The 11,702-nt window shown below is 58.8% G+C and overlaps 1 protein-coding gene across 3 annotated transcripts; it reads right to left on the bottom strand.

Moving 5' to 3' along the window:
* Positions 1-1,820: 1,820 nt before the first annotated feature.
* On the bottom strand, positions 1,821-11,702 carry FDXR (ferredoxin reductase). 3 transcript variants are annotated; one of them, XM_076353714.1, is made up of 12 exons: positions 11,657-11,702; positions 10,923-11,020; positions 9,639-9,734; positions 8,225-8,347; positions 7,540-7,653; positions 6,920-7,021; positions 5,480-5,587; positions 5,170-5,254; positions 4,306-4,520; positions 3,800-3,971; positions 3,147-3,320; positions 1,821-2,431 (listed from the first exon to the last, which is right to left on the bottom strand). In XM_076353714.1, exons 1-12 carry the CDS (start codon positions 11,700-11,702, stop codon positions 2,301-2,303), a joined length of 1,464 nt encoding a protein of 487 aa, XP_076209829.1. In that variant the 3' UTR covers positions 1,821-2,300. The 3 variants fall into 3 exon arrangements, with proteins under 3 accessions (XP_076209829.1, XP_076209830.1, XP_076209831.1); XM_076353715.1 differs by lacking the exon at positions 11,657-11,702 and adding an exon at positions 11,113-11,174; XM_076353716.1 differs by lacking the exon at positions 11,657-11,702 and adding an exon at positions 10,567-10,633 and having other exon boundaries at positions 10,923-10,986.

Genomic DNA, 11,702 nt, shown 5'->3' with positions numbered 1-11,702 from the left:
AGACGGGTCATCCCCCCCCAGCCCCGGGGGTGCCGGGTCACCCCTCCATCCCTGCTCAGCCCCTCTCTGCTCCCCGTTACCGGCCTTCCAGCGCCACCTAATGACATGGCGACTGGGGATAAGGACCTTCACGGGGAAGCTGGATGCATCCCGGTCCCCAGAGAGAAGGATGGAGAGCACCGACAGCGATGGGGAAGCAGGAGGCAGCAGGACACCCAGCTGGGGCTTGGGGATGCATGCGGCAGAGGAAAGGGGAGCTGGAGATATTGAATAAGTATTTACATAATTGTAATGATCCTTCCTCTGCCCATGAGCCTCAGTCCTCCATCCCTGCCCTTCGCTGACCTTGATCATCCCATGGCTTTCCCACAGCCCAGCACTAACCCCAGGGCCTTGGCCAAGTTCTGGGTTGAGCAAGGACATTGGGCTCAGCAAAGAAAGATGACCCCCTTAATCTGTTGTCACAGCCCAAAAACTACCCTGAAGCATCACCATTTTGGGAACAGCCCTTTGCCATGCTCAGTGCAAGCACGGAGGCCTTTATCATGGCTACAAAAGCCCCCTGACACCAAGATTCAAGGTGGAGTGGAAGAAAACCGCAGGGAAGAGCCGGCTCATCTATTCCCGATACCTGCAGATTTGATGCAGCCGCAACAACCCCTTCACTGTCACGTTTCTGGCTGGGCTATCTACCGAAACGGCTGCTCCCCGCCCTGAGCACAACCCCCTCGCCTCCACACCCCCCTTTCCAAAGCGCTTATTCGCCTCCGAACCCAGAGCTGATGTAATCTCCCGCTTAAGAGTTCAGCATTAGGACTGCATCAGCCGCGAGACATAACGAGAGCCACATCACACAAGCAGCTGTTCGACAAAAGCTTTATTGCTCGTTTGTGTACGAGTTCCCAGTATCACATTTCCTGAGTTTCTTAATGAGCTTGCAAATGAGATTCAAATAGAAAAGGAAGGGGGAAAAAAGGAAAAAAAGAGAGAAGCCACAGATCTTCCTTCCCTAAGGTTGGACCAGAGATGAGGTGGGAGTACAGTGCCCGGTGGGCAAGCCCTCTACCATGGGAGAGGGCCTGGCAGAGATGGAGGTTGAGCGTGGACCCAAGACAAACCCCCACTGGCTGCCCTGGCTTGATTTACCCTCTGCCTCCATCACGGAGCCTAATTTGTTTCTGACACACAGCCACCAGCAACCGCCATTGTCACCATTTACACAGGTCAGAGAGGAGCGGTTGTAATCCTGCAGCGCTCCCGTGGGGAGCGCAAGGGGTCGGGGACAGCGTGGGTGGCAGGACGGCCAGGGGAGGGGGCCAGGCTGACGCGGCCCCTGCGCCACGGATAAAGAGCAGATTACGGCTCATGGCTTGTAATCTGGCTTAAAACCTGACACCATCACCATAGTCAATTTGGGTTAAGAGAAGCATTTAATAAGCTTCAAAACACACAGGCCAAGAAAACCCCACCAGTGAATGAAGTGAAAGGGCTCAAGACATTGCTTGCACCAGCCAGCGCTGGCAGGTACCAACGAACACAGGATCCCTCACGATCCGGAACAAGGCAATTACACGCTTGTTATCCCAATCCACCCCACGAGCTAGGACCCAGGCTCTGCCGGGGTTTAACTGTGGGAGGCATAAAGCAAACTAATGCCCCTGTCTGTTTGTTTAAAGCTCACAACAAGCGGGGAGCAAACGGTCCATCCCTGTGCGAGAGGAGCTGCCTTGCCTCGGGCCACGTCGCAGGAGACGCGGCGCTCGGCTGGTGCTCCGAGATTGAGGCGGTCACAGACAAAGAAGCCAGACTCAAGCAGCAAGTCCAATTTGGCTTTCCTGGAAGGGTTTATTTAAAAAACAATTATTAAAAGAAGCCTGCTCGGGCACGAATGACAAGGCAACGGAGCCATTTGGCTTGAGGCTTGAAGGGGAGGCAGCAAGACACAAGGAAGTTTCTCTACGCGACTTGCCATGGGGAAAGTGCCTGGCCAGGACTCCTGCCAGGTGCACATCTCCCCTCGCCTCCGCCGGCCAATTTGTTAATGCTCGAAGGACCCGAATGACGAGAATCGCCCCAGGGGCAGCAGCCGGCTGCAGAGATGCAGGGCCAGCCAGCAGTCTCAGATGTTTTGAAAGACTCGCTTTAGGAATCCAGAGTTCATCGTTACTAGAAAGGCTCAAGTGTCACACACCTCCCCAGAGTGGCCACAAGCCCTGCTCTCCCGGGCCCTGCCCGTAACCCACTGGCGTTGCCCCAGGACAGCACCAGCGGAGCAGTGCCACATTCCCACCGCTGCTGCTTTAGCGACCGATCAACTGCAGCATCTCCTGAGGATCCACTATCTTCTCCCGGGGCTTGCCAGCAGCTTTGCCTCTTGCCACTTCAGCAGCATCTATCTTCTCCCAGTCCGAGAAGGAAACAGGACGGACCCCTGGGGTGACGGCGAGAGAAGGGAGGGAGAAGTTAACCAAGTAAAAATGAGTTCAGCCTCACCTCCCCGTTAGCAGGGACCTGATGTGCCAGCAAACCCTGCCCGTTTCCGACACAGCGTCGGACTTCAGCCTCACAAAGGAATAATAATTTCTAACACCACGAGGAGAGGGATGGCAGGTTCCAGTCGACTCGGATCAGTCAGACCTTTGCGAGCCGTAACAGCAGCAAGCACGGCACCACCTTAGGGGACAAAACGCTTCCAGTTCACTGTTAAACCTCAGTTAAGAGGCAAAACACACACACTTTAATTGAATGCCTTTAAACACAGCAACAGCAAATGACTCTCTTGGGCATTTTAATCTTTCCCCCAACTTGCCTGGAAGGACTGCTAGGAAAACCACTCGAGCAATAGCTCGCTGTCTAGGCAGCTGACAGCGACATTTTACCCAAGGTCCGTGCTGCTTTTAATAGCCCTTCCCAGAAAGTGGCCATTAACCTTAGCAATGACACCGAGTTCGAGGGAATTCAAGTCCTGCTCTCCCTGGGCTTTGGAGCAACGTAACGGCAGCACGACACATTTCCTTGGTTTGGACTCCACTCCCAAAAGCGGCTCTCAGGACTCGCTGCCCCAGGATACCCTGATCCAGGAGGAGCTTGGCTGCATCATACCTTCATGTTCACTGCTACAGCAGCTCACGCCCCCCACCACTGACCTCGGCTGCCCAGGATGCTCTCCACGGCCCCAAAGCCTTCTCTGGAGGCGGACACGTCCAGCACGCCCACCTGGAGATCCTCCAGCACAGACTGGGCAGTGTCAAAGCTGTCATTCATGGTGGTGATGATCACGCCCGTGGGTCCTCTCTTCACCCATCCGCTGCAGTACAGACCTGCATGGGCACACGGAGCAGCCAGGCTCAGTCCAGCACGCGGCCGTGGACCCTCCTGGCTGCAAGTCCTTGCCCTGTCCCTGGGTGTCACATCAAGCTGCAGGCAGTGGAAGAATCCACCCCTGTGGTGGGAACAGAATGTGGCCCTTCAACAGCGCTGTCACAGCAATTTGTGTACCTGCAGACCGGCACTAAGCAGCCGTACGGGCTGTATCGCTTTAGTAACAGACTCCAAGGCCCAGTAAAACCACCATAACCTTCAGCGCTGTTTGCTGCAAAACCAGACACCCCTAACGTGAGCCAGGGACGGGCCAGGTCTTAACACCTGACAGGCAGCTCATTTCCTCAGTTTCCACTCTCTGACTGAGGGTTGCGACCGCCTTATATCAGTGCCCTTGGTGAATGGAGCTTCCCACCCCAAAGCCCCAACCCACCAGCGGCGCCCGACATGTCCCACACATCCCCCTGCGGATGCAGACCTGGGACACCCTCCACTCTGCCCGAGCTGTTGGGGATAACGCCGCGCTGGGTGTCAAAGGGTACCGCTGGGTCCAGAGGCCGGCTCTGGTAGCCAATGCTGCTGAGCACCAGCCCGCACTCCAGCTCCTCCACGTCTCCAGTGGGGACGGCTTTGGCGGAGTCCCCCGAGCCCTGAGAGAGGGAGGAAGAGGCTGCTGACCACCAAGAGAGTCAGCAGATGCAGAGCAGCAGCCTCCTCCGGTCCCCTTTGGCATCCTTGATCGGTGGGTATTTGCTAAAGGCCTTTCTGCAGCAGTAGCAGCGTGGAAAGAGCTCCCTTCAGACGGGGAAAGGCTCTTGTCGGTGGTACCGGCTTCCCCGAGACCCTGCCAGCGCCCACTCCAACCAGCCAGGGAACACAAAGCTGTCTTTGGAGAGATTTCCAAGGGCTGCAGGGATGCAGCAGTGTCCTGCTCCATCCCTGCAGCCCTGCTAGGGCCATACCAGCCCCCCCATGAGCCCCTACCTCCAGGCGGGTCAGGGCCATGCGGACGCCCCTCGCCCGCCTCCCGTCAGTGGTGGGCAGCACCTCCTGGGGGCTGCGCTGGAACTTCAGGCCCCACTCCCGGGGGGCTGCTGCCTGTGCCACCACCGCCTGCACCTCCACCGTCTTCTCCCCAGGCTTCTCTAGGGCTGTTTTGATCATCAGCTCAGTCAGTCGCTTCCTGGGCCTGGGGGCATCTAGGAAGAGAGAGCTTCAGGACAGGAACCTCAGCAAAAGCCCCTCGGGAGGTGGCATGGAGCCGAGGTCACGTCAAGGCAGTTTCAGTGGTATGTGAGTGTCCATTTGGAGTTTGTCATGCCAATGGGAGTCCGACGCCTCTGAGATGACAAACTACAAGTCAAAGTGACCAGGAGAGCTCCTGAGGCTTGAGGCCAGTGGGAGACACAAATCAAAGCCTGCAGTTTTGCTGTCTTGCTGGTGCTCAGAGGCAGCAGACTGTGGAGAAGAGCAAGTCTCTGGACACCCTTGAACTCAGTGTTTTCTTTTTAGCTCTGCAGGAAGCTCTTAAATCAACAGCCTTGGGATCTCTCCTGCAAGGTTCCCCCAGCCCTCCCGAACCTGCTGCCCTCATCACTCAGGGAGTAAGCGTCACTCCCAAGCAGCAAAGTGGCTGCACAAACAGAGAAACAGGCTGTTCCCTTGTCTTTGTGGCCTCCTAGCACTCTGAAGACGAGCCACAACACGGTCACCTGGCTTTCACACGCCATGCATTAAGCACAGGGCAAAGTTTCTCTGATGCACATTCTGAGCATCTCCAGATGACTCCTGGACGCTTGCCTGTTAAGGTGAGCCTCTGTCCGGAGGAGCACGGCACATTTCCCTCACCTTTAATAGCGTTTTCGAGGCCTGTGAAGTCAGCAGGGTTCAAGACAGGTCTGGCACCAGGCAGGTTTATCATCTCCCGCAGCTCCTGGGAATTGCAGGCAGGAAGATGTTACCTCCAGCGCAGAGAGGTTGTCCAACAGCCCCATGCCCTCTTCCCCTAGCAGTCCGGGCTAGCAGCCAGCAAATGGGTGCAGGAAGGAGGGCGCCTACGTTCCCCACCCATCCCTAGACCACCTCTCCCCACCGGGGACGGGCAGCCTGGGGCTCAACGCTGGGAAATGTGGCTGCCCTCCAGCACCCCCAGCCTTACCTTGATAGTGAAAGCAACTTGGAGAGGTCCCCTCCTCCCAGCCAGCCAGACGCGCTTCACCTTGCTGCAGGCGAGAGCTGCCAGGGAGCTGTCAGTGATGTCTGTCTTCTGCAAGAGAGAGACAGGAGAATGGGACGAGGGCAGATCTGGAGGGAGCTGGGGGGAAGGCACAGCTTCTGAAGGTGAAAAATCAGCAGAAAAGCAGGCTGTGCACGCAGAGAGTCTGGGCAAGGATGGAAAACAAGTCATCTCCCTTTGCACAGAGCTATTTACGCAGCTGGTCCCTCATCACTGAACGTACTTCCCGAGGCCGTAACACACTAGAGGTAACGAGCCAGCACCCCGTCAGATTGCCTCGGGGGATCCACCCAGGCAGGTTAACCTTGGGGCTAATGGAGCACAGCCTTCCAGTGATCTTGATTTTGGGGTGCCTGCAGATGCTGTTGGGTGACTTCCCAGCTCAGGATATAAAGGCATTTGGGTGAAACCCACTGCAGACCACAGCTCAAATCACTGCCTGCCCGCCCCAGGCAGCGCCAAGCACAAACACAAGCATCGCCAGGGCTTGACCGATGGTTGGCATCTTGCAGCAACTCCATGCTCCGTTTCAATCGTGTGCATGTACCTAGACCACAAGACCATCTTTTCCAGAGAAGATACAGTATCAGGGACACCAGGTAACCAGGATAAACCATTCCAGACCAATATTCTTAACAGGAAGCTGCCTGTACACTCTGGCACTCATTTCCAGTGCCGTGTCCTTCGCAGCACTGCTCCCACAGCTGGGTTTAGCCACTGGCTGGCAGTGCCTCCAGGGGTTTTTTTTTGTTATTTAATTTAGATATTAACACAGGAAGTTGTTGCACAGCTGTAACGAACCTCGTGGCATTTCTCCAGGAGGGAGAGCCTTTGCTGCCAACATCTGGGGCAGCAGCTGTACGGAGCAGCTGGTGCACACCAGCTCCCAGCTGTCTATAGGGGAGTACGGCAGCAGGAGGAAAGGTCCACCAGCTTGGACCAGCCACCGGTATGCCCAGTGCTACGAGCAGGAACCAGGCTGTTGCCCTCAGCTACAGCAGAAAAAAAAACCCCAACAGGAGAAGCTTCTAGTTTGGTGGTGGAAAAGGCTGAGCAGCTCCTCCTTTGCTTCTCACAGGAAAGGAAGGGATAAAGCTCAATTGCCAACATTTTAGGTATGAGCAGAGCAATCCAGAGAGCTCTGCAGCGTTACCCAAGGCACAGCCTCAGCCTGGGATCACACCCTGTGGACTGTGAACCCATAGGGTGCACCCAAGGGGCAACAGGCTTCCTTGGTGAAAGTGCCCAAAGACAGGAGAGTCTGAGGTTTTGCTGAGATGGGTGGGAACCAGCACCCACCCAGCGAGGAGAGAATTTGGGCCCCAGGCTGCCTTCACAGTGCGGGTCACCCCCGTGACTCACCCTGAGGAGATGCAGCGGGGACAGGAGGATCCGGGCAACATCCAGCGCCACGTTGCCGTGACCCAGAATCAGCGCTGTCTCGCAGCTCAGGTCGGGCTTCAGCTGGAGGGAGAGAAAGACCCAGCCATGAGCGAATCCACCCGGTCTCCATGATGTGCACCCCCTCAGACCTGCTCCCACCACCCAAATTCCCTTCCACCCCTCTTTTCCCCGAAAAAAGGTGATGCAGACGGGGAAACTCCACACCAGCCTCCTCCCCAAGCAGGCACAGCAACACAGCCGCTCCGGGCACCCCAGCCGGTCCCTCTCCCCCTCTTCCTGCAATGGCATCTCTGGGAGCAGGAGCTGTTTTGGCCAAAAAACCTCCTCAGGCCAAAGCAGAGCATCACCCCCCCAGGGTTCCCATCTGGCCCAGCCAAAACGTGCTGCCAACCCACAGACCCAGCTAATCCGCTCTCAATGATGTTCAAATTGTTCACATTTCTACCATCTAAGAAGGATTTAACATGGTGCCTGCTAATCTTTTCCAATTGCGGGCCTTTCAGGATTTAATCTGGAGCTGAATGCCTGCGTTCGGATGCAGGACGGGGAGGAAGGGCAGGACACACCGCTGTACTCACATCCCGGTTCTCGGGCAGCCCGTTGTACCAGCCCACGAACGCTCGGGCCGAATAAACGCCGGAGAGGTTCTCCCCTGGGATCCCCAGGACCCGGTTATCTTCAGCACCGTAACTCTGAGGAGGGAGCAGACACAGTCAGAGACGTCGCCATGTGCAGGGTTTGATACCAAAACGCAAATCTCCCCTTCCAGCTGCTGCCAGGGACCCTCACGGCTGCCAACCCTTCCCCAGGGCCGGGATACTCAATGGAGGGGCTAAACACAGCCTGAGCACAGGGGCTTCATCCACCCCATCCCCCTGGGCTCCAGAGCCAAACTTGACCTCCTTGGGCCAAGGCAGAGCATGACAAGCTGAGGACTGAACGGGAGGGACAAATCCACGTCAGGCTGAAACAGGTATTGGCCATCACAGGGAAGAGGTTCCTCAACTGCTGCCCCTTGCAGCAGGGTTTCAGAGACCTGCATTTGATGCCATCCTCTAGCACATACTCCCTGCAAAGCTTCGGACAAGCCTCGTAGCATCTGAGCTATCCCGAGGCTGGGGAGAGTTTACCACGGTAATAAGGCACCCAGAAACGCCTCACCCAAACCCTCTTCCCGAGATCCCAGTGGGGAATAACCCTGCAGAGCTTCCCCGTGACGTCTGGGGAGCTAAGGAAGCCCTGGCTCTGTGGCGCAGTACCCACCAGCACCACGGCGTGGTAAGCCTGCCGCAGCTCTGCCACCGTGACGTCCTTCCCCACGGTGACGTTTCCATAGTAGGCGCAGCGCTCCGAGCGTGCCGTCTGCGTGAAGGCATTGATCACATTCTGCCGAGATCAAACAAGCGCCGGGGAGTTATGTCCAAGCCACAGCCGGGGCCAAGGTCTGCTGCTGACAGGAGGTCCCCGTTCCCGTCCCCCCCAGCCTTGAGATGCTTCTCCCCCTCCCCGAGTCAGTTATTCTGAGACTCTTATCTAACAACAGCCGCAGATAATTCACAGGGAGATAAGCACAGCTGCGACTTGGCACTCTCCACCACCCTTTGTGGAAAGGAAAATCCATCTTTTGCACCCGCCTAGGGAGGACAGGACCCTTTCAATACCTTCAGCCCCTCTGAGTAAACCCCGCTGTAGGAGAAAACTCCTTCCCAAAGGTGAGGCTTGCAAGGGAGTCCCACCAAACAACCCCTTCCATCGAGGGTGCTGCCTGCCAGACCCCCTGCGCCAGCCTCTCATCTCAGCCCCTCCTGAAACCCACTTCCTCAAGAGAGGACACAGGGCAGGACGGCGCCCAAGGCCTTTTCTTCTGAGCGATCAGGGCTACACAGCAAAACAACCACTTCTTCCCCTACAGCTCCAGTTGGACTCAGCCTGGCAACAGGACGGATACCACCGTACTGCGGAAGCTGCCCCAAACCCACATCTGTTACGTCCACTCCTCATCTCTCAGCTCAAAGGGATCCAGGCATTTTGGTCTCATGATCTCCAGGGATTAGAGGAAACCATCGCAAGATATTGCTGTGTCCGGATCTCCTGTGTCCTACCACTCCAACCACCTCCACCCCAGCTCAGACACAGCAGATACCCCTGGGTACAACTCACACCCACTGCGAGGCAAAGGAAAATGGTTGATTTCAGAGAGCTCCTTAGTTTAACTTCTCCTTGCCCAGGTGTGCACCTACAGCCCAACTCCATCACCCCTAATAGCAGATCTGTGTGTTCCCAGGCACCCAGGACGGGTATGGACTGAGCAGAGGCAAAGAGCAACTGCAGGGAGCGGGCAAGATCCTGCCGGCATAAAGTTTTCTGGTGCAAAGAAACCCATCCATGCTCCTTGGTCTTGCTCTAGGCCAGGCTGACCAGCACCGGGAGCAGCACTTCCCATCACAAGCCCCTGTTTTAGACCCGCCGTCCAGAGCCCTAATGCTAGATGTCCCGTATCACCTGGCCATGGCCTCGCTGGGTCTCAACACGGACAGGGAGATTCGGGTCTCTCCAGTGTGACAGCTCTACGCTTCAGCAAGCCTTGAGGCACCACGAAGGATGACGACTGCCTGGCCTGCACCCACCACCATCACCGTGTTCAGCTGCAAGGGTGAGGGGCCGAGCCAGCACTAACCTTCACTTCGGGATGATCTGGGGCCACCCCAAAACGGACGAGCCCGAAGGGAACCGGCAGCTTCTCATAGATGTCCACTCGGGCCCCGGCGTGGTGCTGCAGGAGAAGGAAGTCACAGTTAAGGGATGAGGACAGAAAGGCCACGCGAGCCCAGCAGCTCAGGAGGGACATGCATTGCTCACGGGCTGCTGGGGGAAATACAGGGCAGGAGGGAGGGTTGCACCAAGATCCCGAAGTCAGAAACAGCCTCTTCCGTGCACAGGATTATGCTGTACCTGTTAGTGCCAGCTTGGAGCGCAAGGTGCGCTCCGAGCAAGAACATGCAAGAGCACGTGACCCAAACCATCATCAAGTACATCTCACGGGGGGCTCCATCCTCCTACCCACCCCACAGCCCCTCTTCCACACTAACCTGGTGGCTATCCAGTAGGCGGGGGGCTGACAAAAGGGCCCCCACGCTGGCTGGAAAGCACCCAGCGCAGCAGCCTGGGTGCTGGTGGACCCACCAGGCCATCTGCCAGCCCCCGGCAGAGGTGCCCGTGCCCCGAGATCCCCCTGGGCTGAGTCACCTCAGGGTTGGAGCTTTAGACAGATGTTTTGCTGCAAGGCTTTTGTTATCTTGTATTTTGAGTCAGCCTCTTCCCAGAGATTAAGCAGCCCTGAAATTTGTCCCTGAGGCTTAGCAACAGCTATTTTCTAACACGTACCGGAGACAACACAGCACGGTTTAATGACAGGGTTAAGCTGCTGCGTCTCTGGTCGGTGCCAGCAGCCCAGTTCTGTGCTCGGGTCTCATTTCCCAACAGAGACGCGACCACCCAAAGCACGAACGTTTTACAGACACCAGGCAAAGGATCACCCGTGTGCCCAGTTCAGCTCGGGGAGGAGGAGGCAGGAGAGCAGGTCCTCCGCGTTCCCTTTAACGCACGGTTAATGTCACCCCTGCCGGGTGACAACGGCTCCGAGCGAGGCAGATCTCCGCTGCTTGTTCCATTCTAGAAAAATCACTCGGGCTGAACTCGCAGCAACCCGGCCAGGCCTGGACGGCCCAGGGGCAGGGCAGGGACGGGGGCAGCGGTGCCCACCCCAGGCGAAGGGGGGCAAGGAGGACCCCGTGGGGTCTGGGCTGCCCCAAGCAGCCCCCCAACACCACAGGCCTGGCTGGAACGGGGCCGGGAGCCCACGAAACCGCTCCCCAACCCCCTCAGAGCCAGGCAGCAGGGAGGTGCCTCCCTCCGCCGGCAGGCCCCTGCCCTCGCCCGCGGCCAAATCCCACCCCGGTACCTTGAGGATGTGCTGAGCCGTGTAAAACCCCGCGGGCCCGCTGCCCACCACGCAGACGCGAGGAGCCGGGACAGGCGCGGAGAGCCACCGCTTGAAACCTGCGGGCGCGGAGGGCAGAGCGGACGTCAGGCCGCAGGAGGTGCTAACCCCCAGGCCCGGCCGCGGCCCCTCCCCGGAGCCCAGCACCGACCCAGAGGGGCTCGTCCCCCCGCGCCGGCCATCGCGTCCAGCCGGGCGGCGGAGGACGGCCGGGGTTTATGTACCCGGCCCGGCGGCGCGTCCCCCCGGAGAGGTTCGGGGCGGAAACGCCTCGAGGTCGAGGCCAGCGGCCCCTGCGGCCGGCCGAGCCCGCGGCCTTGGCGCCTACGGCCGGGCCGGGCCGGGGCCGGTGGTGCCGGAGGGGCCGTCGGCCGCCCCGGAGAAGGGCAGCGGAAAGCAGCGTTCCCGAGAGGCCCCCGGCCCCGCGCACCGCGGGGTCCCGGCCCCGGCCCGAGGGGCGCGGGTGCCCCAGCGCTCTCGGCCCAGAGCACGGGGCACGGTGCGCCCCCGGCCCCGCGTCCCCCAGTCCCCCCGGGCTGGAGCACGGGCCTGCCGGGCACCGCTCCCGCAGCCGCTCGGGCCCGCAGCAACCCCGGTTCCCCCGGTCCCGGTTCCCCCCGGACCCCGCGCGCCCGGGACACGTGTTTCCCCCCGGCGCCGGTTGCCCGGTGACGCCGCCAGGCCCCGCCCCTCACCGCCCGGGACGCCGCCGCCCCTCCAGCACGCGCCGCCCGGTCCCAT

The sequence above is a fragment of the Aptenodytes patagonicus genome, chromosome 16, assembly GCF_965638725.1.
Source record: "Aptenodytes patagonicus chromosome 16, bAptPat1.pri.cur, whole genome shotgun sequence".
Lineage (NCBI taxonomy): Eukaryota > Metazoa > Chordata > Aves > Sphenisciformes > Spheniscidae > Aptenodytes > Aptenodytes patagonicus.
The sequence above is the reverse complement of the archived record's forward strand: the minus strand, read 5'-3'. Positions and strand labels throughout refer to the sequence as shown.